At 50.0% G+C, this 10613-nt stretch overlaps 2 protein-coding genes across 2 annotated transcripts; one reads left to right on the forward strand and one right to left on the reverse strand.

The window, feature by feature from the left end:
• Positions 1 to 490: 490 nt before the first annotated feature.
• Positions 491 to 4314, forward strand: LOC137900254 (interferon regulatory factor 2-binding protein 1-like). Its single transcript, XM_068744317.1, has 2 exons — positions 491 to 2285; positions 3528 to 4314. Exon 1 carries the CDS (start codon positions 491 to 493, stop codon positions 2258 to 2260), a length of 1770 nt encoding a protein of 589 aa, XP_068600418.1. The 3' UTR covers positions 2261 to 2285; positions 3528 to 4314.
• A 152-nt stretch (positions 4315 to 4466) lies between these two features.
• micu2 (mitochondrial calcium uptake 2) lies at positions 4467 to 8463 on the reverse strand. The gene is made up of 12 exons (XM_068744318.1): positions 8247 to 8463; positions 7988 to 8117; positions 7035 to 7066; positions 6867 to 6942; positions 6672 to 6719; positions 6384 to 6466; positions 5839 to 5892; positions 5645 to 5742; positions 5398 to 5569; positions 5211 to 5319; positions 4970 to 5127; positions 4467 to 4817 (listed from the first exon to the last, which is right to left on the reverse strand). The coding sequence occupies exons 1-12, from the start codon at positions 8454 to 8456 to the stop codon at positions 4716 to 4718; spliced, it is 1272 nt and encodes a 423-aa protein (XP_068600419.1). The 5' UTR covers positions 8457 to 8463; the 3' UTR covers positions 4467 to 4715.
• Positions 8464 to 10613: the final 2150 nt, after the last annotated feature.

Raw genomic sequence — 10613 nt, forward strand, 5'->3', positions numbered from 1 at the left:
ATAATAGTTTGTCATTAAATTGTGTAGTAGTAGAAATGTGTACATTTTGTATTTAAGTAGTTATTTCGTTAATGAAGCCTGTATTCAGAAACAACAGATTAAAAACGTTGCAAATTAATATTTTCTAATTAACATTTAACCTCGTTTAGCTGGTGGTGTCGCTTCGAAAAAGTGTCTATGCATAAAACCACAAATCCCACAATGCACTCTGCCTGTGTCGCGTAGGTGTTTCCGGTGTCCTATGACATTTTACTTCCTTCCACACAGACCGACGCGAACAAACTGGAGAAAGAAGCCGTCGCTAACTTTTCGTAGCTAACGCCGACGGCCGCAGCTCGGGAAGCAGTTTCCGCTCAATTCCCGCCTGATTTCCGTCGTGCTACGCGCAGCATGAGTCGCCTGCCGTCCGAGAATTGAAGAATTGTCGCGACCGTAGACCGCATAAACGTGTAGGCCCCGAAGAAAGTTTGGTCTTGGGCCTGTAAACAACATGTCCTCCGCCTCGCAGCCCTCCTCCAGACGGCAGTGGTGCTACCTCTGCGACCTGCCCAAGATGCCCTGGGCCATGCTGTGGGAGTTCAGCGAGGCAGTGTGCCGCGGATGCGTCAACTACGACGGCGCGGACCGGATAGAGCTCCTCATCGAGACCGCCAGGCAGCTGAAGAGCACGCACGGAGTCCTGGACGGCAGGTCCCCGGGTCCGCCGCAGGTGAAGCCGAGCTCGTCCGGGCCCGTGGACGCCGGGCGGCAGCACGGGGAGCGCGCGGAGCGGGGGAGGGGTGAGTACGGGGTGTCTTCCCGCCTCCCCAATGGCCTCCACAGAGCCGAGGACGCGGCGTTGTCAGAGGGCAGCAGCAGCAGCAGGCAGAGCCCGAACACTCGGAGGGCTGTCGTCGGGGCGGTCCCGAGTCTTCACGGCGCCATTTCTCACGCTTTGATAGCTCAGGGGTTAGTGGCCGCCCCCCACGGGCTTCTAGCCCCGTTGTCCGGCACCAGGGCGGGGGTCACCCCTATCGCGGTCTCGGCCGGCCCCCTCATCAGCGAAGCTGCCCGGAGACAGGTGGTGTCCCTGGGCGTGGGCGGCGCCAGCACCTCGGCCCTGGTGGGGATCGATCCGGCGGCGTGGCGGAACAACGAGGTGATGGCCGAGCTGAACGAGGTGGCTCGCAGCAGAGTCGAGGGCTGGCCGAACCGCCCCAAAGCGGTCCGGGACGTCCTCCTGGGTCTCAGCGGCTGCGTGCCGTTCAACGTGCGCTTCAGGAAAGACCACAACCTGACGGGGCGCGTTCTGGCCTTCGACGCCGCCGCGGCGCCGGAGTTCGAGCTGAAGGTTTTCGCGGAGTATCCTGCGGGCTCTGGAATGATCTTCTCCGGCGTCCCGGACCTGGTCAGGCAGATGTTCCGCGATTCGGCCAAAGACGTGGGCAAAGCGGTGAACTCTGGACTACGCTACGTGGAGTACGAGAAGCGGCAAGGCACCGGAGACTGGCGTGCGCTGTCCGAGCTGTTGAACGACGGCGTTCGGATGTTTAAAGAGCCCCCGATTCCAGAGGTTCTGCCACAACCAGAGGCGGGGCTAGCCATGGCCGCCGCTGGGCGCCCGGTACCGGTGAAGGGCACGGCACGGCGCCGCAAGGCTTCTCCGGGCTCTGAGAACGGCGAGAGCGAAGGGAGACCCGATCACCAGGCGAGAGAGACCTGGTCCCGGGGGGGCTACTCCGGCATGGAGCCTCTCTCCGGCATGGCCGTCCCTCAAGATGGCCTGCCCCGTTTACACAGCCAGCCCTCGCCCATCTCGGCACTCATGGGCGTCGCAGACAGCCTGAGTTCCAGCCAGATGGCCCGGGAAAGCCCCAACGTGTCCTCGGCCCACTCCTCGGCCGGCCGGCCCGCCAGCAGCAGCCCCTCCACCTCGGCCTCCCAGGCGGCCTTGGGGCAGGTGGGCCCGAGCAGCACCGCCGGCGCCGGGGAGCCCACAAGCAGCGCCCCGGGCTCCTTGCTCTGCTGCACCCTTTGCCGAGAACGACTGGAGGACACTCATTTTGTCCAGTGTCCCTCTGACCTCCACCACAAGTTCTGCTTCCCATGTACTCGAGGATTCATCCGCAGCCAGGGTCAGGGCGGGGAGGTGTACTGCCCCAGCGGCGAGCGCTGCCCCCTGGCCGGCTCCTCCGTGCCTTGGGCCTTCATGCAGGGCGAGATCACAACCATCCTGGCCGGAGACGGCGACGTGACGGTGAAGAAGGAGAGCGACCCTTGACCTCTCCATCCCATCGTGGTGAACGGTAAGACGTTCGGTTCGCTTTCACGAAACGTTCCAACGGAAGAAGCCTCTTTTAATGGTTTCATTTTCTGCTCATGCTCACAGCAAACGAGTGTGTGTGTGTGTGTGTGCGTGCGTGTGTGTGTGTGTGATCCTGGAGGGACCAGCAGCAGCTTAGTTCTCATGTCAAGCAATAAAAAGTAGAACTTGCGTAAAGATTTATGTTGATGGTTTAACATTGGCTGATGATTCAGTCTGAACACATTTCTATCGGTTTGTTCACACAGCCTGGAAGCCGGGGAATACTCTGTGTGTGTGTGTGTGTGTGTGTGTGTGGAAACACACCGCGGCGCTGAAGCCACACACAACACGTCACTCCGGCTGACTCCCTTCTAAATGGAGAGAGTTAAAACCTGCTGATTTATAGATTGTTCCAGGGAAGTTTAAAATATATCGTCTTCTGTTTGGGGTAAAAAGAAAAAGCTGCTGAAACGACGCAGGACAAAGAAAACGAGGGATTTACTCGATATGCCGAATGACGCTGATCTAATATTAGCCCTGCGACTCCTCGGCCTGCAGTTTGAGTTCGCCGTTTTATTCATTGTTCTTTACCGCCAAACAAACTTTCAAAATGACTGAGCCCGGATGAATGAAACTCGATTTCTGCTGAACCTTCCTTGTGGCGGACGTGAACCCTCGGGTTCGGGCTGGGTCAGAGTGAAACTGCCCTTTAGCACACTTTCCAGCGTGGGACTGCGCCGTGTTCGGCCACCTGCCCCCATTTGATTCACCCGTTTTAGCCCGCGTTCAGAGAGCCGACCCAGAGGAGCGGCGTCCATTCAGTGTCGTATTCACTGAAATCCTTCTGAATATTATCTGCAGGGGAAAAGAAAAGGAATACAGATGGTTCTCACTTATACAGTAATTGTACTTTACACGTACTCGTACATAAACTAATAGTTCTGCCTTTGGAAGGCTTTGTGTTCTTGACAGCATCCTTCTGTTTGAGGATTGTACATATCGTCGGTGTTCCCCGCTCCTACTGGTGTCCCAAATCACTGACGCGGTCGCCACGGTTACGTCGCACGGGTAATTTAATCATCTCCATTGAAAACCATCTTCTCTCTTTCTCTCCTTCGATGAACTGCGACGGAACATTTGTGGCGTATTCTGATAAAAGCACGACTAAAACTCTCGACTACGGATGAGCGTCGGGCGGCTGGATGTCTAGAGCTCTCCCTGAAACGTCTCTCTGCCTCCACAGTGGATCAAACACTCTGAAAGCACTTCCCCGTTGTCTCAAGCGGAGTTCCACCTCGGCTGCAGTTCATCACGCGGGCCTCTGGGAAAACCGGGAACTCCGGGACAGCTACGCAAACAAGGTTAGCTAAAGACACAGGACTCAGTTCTGAGACGGGAGCGAGGCTCGCCCGCCTCATCGCAGCCCCGACCAGATCTCCTCTCTCTCTCTCTCTCTCTCTCCTTTTTGTTTTAAAGCCCAGGGTAGAAGCACACGCCTGTTTTAAGATGACAATCTGTTTTGTTTAACTTGTTTTTGTACCGCGCCACGCATCCTGTCCCTCAGTTATTGATAGGCGGCTTGACAGTCGTGCCGCTGTTTGAAAATTAAGGAATGTTCGGTGTGGCTGAACCTTTGGTTTCGTCGTAGCCAAGGATTGATAAAAAAAAAAAGTAACCGCCACAATATGTCTGGTATGTAATCTCATATTGTCAGTCAAAATAATGTGAATTTGCTTTCAATATGGCTATGTAATTTCTATTTTTGATACAATACAAATTTCTAAGTATTTGTTTATTGTGATAAGACCAAAGATGGCTTCATGCTCGATGTAATTTTATTGTGTTGTAGCTGTGTATGCTGTACTCACCTCAATCACTAATGTGTTCATCTATCACAGAGGTAACCTTTTAGTCAATTTACTTTATGAATATATGTATGGTAAGCTAGGTAGCCCCACACTCAATGGTTAACCCACATACTCATGTGATCTTAGCGGGTCAGTTCTACAATAAATGACAATAGTTACTAATTACGTGTGGTTTATTCTGGGAATCTGACGTGACATTTAGAGAAAACTTTATCAAACTCACACCAAGTGCCGTAAAGTACTCGGTCAATCCTAGCAACTCGTTTTGCAGAGAGCAAGATTTGAAACTCGGCTGTTTTATAAATTCAGTCCGGCCACACGTCCGCAGTCAGAAGGTTCCTGAAGTCCAGAAGAGCGCTGCAGGATTACAAATACAGATTTCAAGCAAAGATTTCGTAAACACCACAAACCCAGCAGTTAGCCCGTCACCATCCGACGCGTTATCCGTCTGTAAACATTAGCGTAGTGGTTTGGAACCCGTGTGGCTACTTTTGTGAAAGTTCTTTATAAAGACGCCGGTGTCCCAGACGTGTCCCAGACGTGTCCCCGAGCAGCACGCCGGCTCAGAAGGGACACCCGCCTCCCCCCAGGGCCTCCTTGGCTCCCTTCACGGTCTCCCTCTTCACACACTTCCAGTAGCCGGACAAGCCGCTCTGATGCTGCACCTGAGGGCACATCGAAGTGCATTTTATTACGTACGAAATTCAAAATGTACGAAAACATCAGTTAAACTTTGAAGGTGGACTCCCGGACGTCCCGTCGTTCGAGGACGCGCCTCCAGTGATTGGATGCTGTAAGGAGGCTAAGCTGGACTTGCCTTGAGGCCTCGCAGCACCCGGTCCGTCATCACGCCGATGAACTCCTTGTGGCTCAGGCGGTTGTCTCCGTCCATGTCAAAGAGCTTGAACACGGTATCCAGAACGTTCTCAGACAGGTCGTGGCCGGTGGCGATCCGCACCGCCCGCTTTAACTGGGCTGCAATGAGGAGGGGGCGACGCTGGTCATCTATCTGCCGTTCAGAGTAAACTGCCCGAGTGTTTGAACCGGCGAGGCGTTACCCATCCCAACGGGACGGTTGGCTCCGGTGACCATTTTCATTGAGAAGGCGAAATCCTCCAGGTTGTTGGTGAAGAGGCAGAAGACTTTAAACTCTTCAAATGTGATGCTCTGCAAAGACCAACGCCGTCCATTTAGTTTATGATGACATTTTCCACAGAATCGCTTTCTTTTAGTTTTTATATATACCTGTCCTGAAGAGATCTTCTTCCTCATGTTTTCCCAGTACAGTTCATTGTCTTCTTCGTTGGTATAGTGAAGCAGCCACTCGGCAAAGTCTTCTCTTCGCATGGTGTCCATCCCTTTGGAGAACTGCAGGAACTCCATCTCCTGGACCTCAGCCTGCAGGTCCTCCATGAACCTGAAGGACACAAGTCGGTTACTGTTCGGTCTTTGAGTCTAATAGGACTAGGACGGCGTTCCGACGTTTCCGTGCCTGAAGAACTGCTGGTACTGTAACTTGTTTTGTCCGTTCTTCCCGAAGAAGTAGGCCTGCAGCGTGGTGTTCACTTCGCCCCCCTCATCCACTGGTTTCTGTAACAGCCAGAGGTTCCGTCAAACCGGAACGGGCGGACGACGCGCTTCAGCCGTGACGCTTGCTAAGCTGCCTGTGATTGGACGAAGACCCACCTCTGCGCCATCTTTAGGAGCTCTTCTTTTGCTCTTGCCAAGGATTTTCTTCAGCTTCGAAAGGAAAGCAGAGGTTAATGTTTTGAAAACTAGAATGCGAACGGCATCCTGACTAGAACTTATTTTATGACCTTTGTGTGTGCGTCACACACACAGAACGCAAACAGGAAGTTGCGCTTGTACTCTGGACGCCTGCATGCGTGAGGTCCCAACATGTAAAGAGCCTCACACGGTGCAGTGTCCCGGCATGCAGTCTAGACCTGAGCTAGACTAAACACGCGTCCCGTCAGTCTGACTGGAAGAGACGAGTCAAAACGCTAACAGGGGCCGAACGGGGACGCAGTCACACGACGGGCGGGAAACGGCTCTGCCTCACCTTCACGTCGGTCCGTGCTCACTGTGGACGCAGCATTAAGAGTGACAACACGGGGACATTTAATGGCGTACACGTACATTTATGACCAAACAGAATCTCAAATCTCTCCGTCCCGCCGGTGGAACCGGCCGGCTCAACACGCCACCGGTCGGGTAAACCAGACGCTTACCGTGAGGAACTCCTTCCTGTCCACCTGCTCGTTGCCGTCAACGTCGAGCATTTTGAAAGCGATGCGAAATCCCGTACGCGGCTCTGCAAGGTCAACGCAAAGTCACTTAAACTAGATCCAAACCGCACATTCAGCACAGCCGGTTCCGAAATTAAACACAAATCAAAGCAGGCGCTGGTGTGCAGAGCTAGTAAAGAGCTAACTGGGGAAATGACTAGCGTCACGTACACCGGCGAGTGTGGGTGGGGGGGGGCTGAAGCCCCCAGTGGCAAAGGAAGGCATACTCACTGGTCAGGATCGTCAGCAGAAACAGATAATCCGTGTAGGATATCAAACCTGTGAGACAAAAAGGCGTTCCGTTACAGAAGAAGAATCGGAAGCGGTGAGATTAATGGTGGACGATTGCAATTAAACAAGCACTAAGATCTAAAAAAAAAAAGTGACCAACACACAAGTGGCCCCGTCTCTTCGGTGTCCACTCACCGTTGTCTCCTAAGGTTCTGAACAGGTCGTTGCCAGGCCCAACTTTAGAGGTAAACATCAGCATGTCTTCAACTTCCTGCAGAGTTACGGGTAAAATGGGAAGAACGGCACAATCTGATGACGTGACGAAGACGAGCACAGCTCGACGGTAACTTGATGCAAACGTACCTGCGGCGTTAAAATTCTCTTCTGCAGCTTTCCTGCATGAGGAAACAGACGTGTTGCTGAGATAGCGTAGCGTAGCAGATCAGTATCAGCATCCGCTATGCACTCAGATAAAGGACAAACGTGATTTCTTACGTCACGATTTACACATTTGCTGAGAAATTGATAAACGTCTAAAATGGTTAATCTTGCATTTGAGAAATTCCGGGATCCCCCCCCATTCTGACCCTGATCAGGACTCGCCCAAGAAATGATCTGATTTACAGCTGGGAAAAAGGACTTAACTCGTCCAGGACACATTCATGAAGGATTAATGAATTAGCTCTGAATGACCAGCTTGCCGGTTGCATTCCACTTACGCTGGAATCGTTCGGATCAGCCCTGAATCCCTTTTACTGAATTGTATGACACTGGGGTGTTTCTGTAGATAGTTTTTATTCATTTGAGCATCAAAACAGGCATAAACTCAAAATGAATGAAATAAATTAACACATTTTCATTAGCATATATACATGTGAAATGTGTGGGATGCTCAAGAGGAGTAGGATGAAGTGTAAACTGCACCAACAGATCAGCCGACAGCCGCCATAAGCACATATAAATACTTAAATGTCATGTATTTGTCCACACTTAACTTCTTAGTGTTCTAGCAGGTGGTCAAACAATACATTTGTTGTTTCACTAATTACTACATTTTTACCTTTCAATAAGTATATACCTTAAAAATACCTCATATTTATACTTTCTTTTAAAAGCAATTATACTTTGACACAGCTTTAATTCAATAGTCAAGTTATTCCATAATTTTACACCGCAGATAGAGATACAGAAGCCTTTTCTAGATGGCTTGCTAGTAATGTTTTGGTCTGCTTTATCAAGTATTTGAACAGTTTTAAATGTCACCAGCGCGCATGCACGTCATTTCCCCCCCACGCAACCAGAGGGGAGCATCTTACTGTCGACTTTCTCCAGCATCACAGAGAACAGGAAGTCTCTCGGGGTCATGTAGGGCTCCTGCTCGAACCCCACAGATGCGAACTGGTTGAAGCGAACCCTCCTGGCGGACAGCTGGGGAACTGCAGCTTCCTGGAACAACAGAGATATCCGTCACTGGTGAAACTATTAAAACACCAGTAAATGTATATTACCACATACGGTGGTGACATTTGTCTTTTTAATGATTAGAAAAAAAGTTTTAAAAATGCGTACACTCACTTCTTCTTCCTTGGCATGAACAACGAAGGGCAGCGTCCTGTTGTTAGCGTTAGCATTAGCATGGTATCGGTAATAGCAAACAGCCCCGGTCCCTATTAGACACCCGATAACACCGGGACCGACAGCCCGACGCGGTGCGACACGGTTCAAGGAGCGAGGACTCCGACAAACATTCCTCAAGACGGCGACGAATCTCCCCCAGTTAGCCATTTCTACTCGCTAGTTGGCTGCTAACGACGGAACTCGTAGGCTTCCGTAGCTGCATACCAGGGAGAGCCGCGCCTTCAAACGCGAGAGTCTGCACAGGTCACGTGACGCAGCGCGATGAAGATGACAGCCACCGAATCCGCTGTTACCGAACTCCAGACTCAACGGGGTTGTCCCGGTGAGGCAACGGCGTACAGACTCTTTGACGTCACGAGAGAGGAGGAGTTAGAGGGGAGAAACGACTGTAATCAAGCAGTATTATCTAATGAGACAATATCATTTGTCATATTTCCACAGATGTTTCATTTATCAAACAATCCACAATCAACTTATGCATTCTTAAAACCTGTAAAACCGGCTAACACAGGGTTGCACCTAAGTGCAAAACAAAAGTTGCGTAAACCTTTTATTTTATTTCTACTTCTCTTACATAAATCATTCATGTGCCGACAAACATTTTATTGCAAAGCGCACAAAAATAGCTGTGATGAAATTCTGGGTTTTCATTGGCTGCTGAAGGAAAAATGTGAATACATCATAAAGACCTTTCAAGTTGCATCAATTGCTGCAAGTGGGTTGGATCTGAGGAATTTAGAAGCTCTGTCATGGCCTTCCGGTAGAAAAGCGAGCTCTAAATAAAAGGCTCTAACTCCAGGGGGCGCTAGACTCTCCATAAAAAACACACTTTCATACATAAATGTATTTCCCTATTACAGGGGTCCCCAAACTACGGCCCGCAGGCCGGATCCGGCCCATTTCCACATTTGGCCTGGCCCCCTGAACAATACCAGAGACCCAAAATAAAATTTACTTATTTTCCTTTCCATAAAACATGAGTAGCCCCCCTTTTATTTTTAATGATGGTCACATACGGCCAGAAAGTTAATGTTCCAATGTTCTGTAATATCAACTTATTACATAGTAATTACTTTGTAATAACAGGGCAGGTTTCCTCACCTTTGTCAGCTACTTTGTCACAAACTGACCCCGGCCCTCCATCAGAGAAGGGAAAAGTGATGTGGCCCTCACAGGAAAAAGTTTGGGGACCCCTGCCCTATTATATCTTATGTATGATCGCCAAAATGCCATCCGTACACTTGGAAGCACTACAAATGTTGCTTTTAGATGTTTCATGAAACCTGCAAATGAAATAATGATAAATTCTCTCAACATGTTGCTTTGGAGTGGAATTAGAGTGAAATAAAGTTTGTTTGTTATTAGAAACCAATGTTTTAAGTATAGCGATGGTTCACAGTCTTCCGCAGCATCCAGTCCTCACCCTCAGACTCACAGTTGAGAGAGGAAGATGCTCAGTCTGGCGATGGATGAAATCACCGCCTTTCCACCAGGCGTGTGTGTGTGTGTGTGTGTGTGTGTGTGATGGGAGCAGCATCAATTCCACGTCAAGTTTGCATCAGCAAGTTTGGAGATTTATTTCATGTCATAGCAGCAGGTTGTAATGTAAAGTCACAAAGACATACACACTTGTAAGACCATTAATGAAGGAAACAGAGTTTGCACAAAGTTTTTTTCTTCTTCTTCCTATGCTGCCTGTTCAACGTACTTTTCTAACATCTTGGAAGGTCGTCAGGGTTTTAATAAAGTCAGTGGGAAGCTGTCACTTAAAACGCCTCTGACTGGTGAACGGCGGCAGCTGCATGGGAAACACTGCAGCTCCTACTTTAATGATAAAAAAACAAAACAAAAAAAAAACGTGTGCTGTGATGACCAAGCTGTTCTGGGTGCAGCAAAATGACATGACATGGCATTTATGTAAAGACAGTGACCGACAAAAAAAAATGACATTCACGTCACGGCAACAGCTCCGTCTGTTGTCGTTCAGCTAAAACCTGACCAGAACCGAAATGTCACTGCACTGGATGCAAAGATCCGACATGTACTTTGGGGCGTTTTCACAGAGAGGAAGACTGTTAAGTATAGTCTCTTGAAGATGAGGTGAAATGTAATAGAAACGCTCTTCGAATGAAGCCTCGGTCTCCTTTGCCTGGAATGTCAAAGTGGCTGGAAGGAAGCTTTAACTGTAGAAATCAGACTAATGCGTGTCGGCCTGCAGTCGTCCGGAGCGGCGTGCACCGGTCGGCTCTTTATCCGGTCTGTAATAATCAGATGTCACACACCCCTCACAAACAATCGCCTGAA

This window comes from Brachionichthys hirsutus, chromosome 10 (assembly GCF_040956055.1).
Source record: "Brachionichthys hirsutus isolate HB-005 chromosome 10, CSIRO-AGI_Bhir_v1, whole genome shotgun sequence".
NCBI classification, from domain to species: Eukaryota; Metazoa; Chordata; class Actinopteri; order Lophiiformes; family Brachionichthyidae; genus Brachionichthys; species Brachionichthys hirsutus.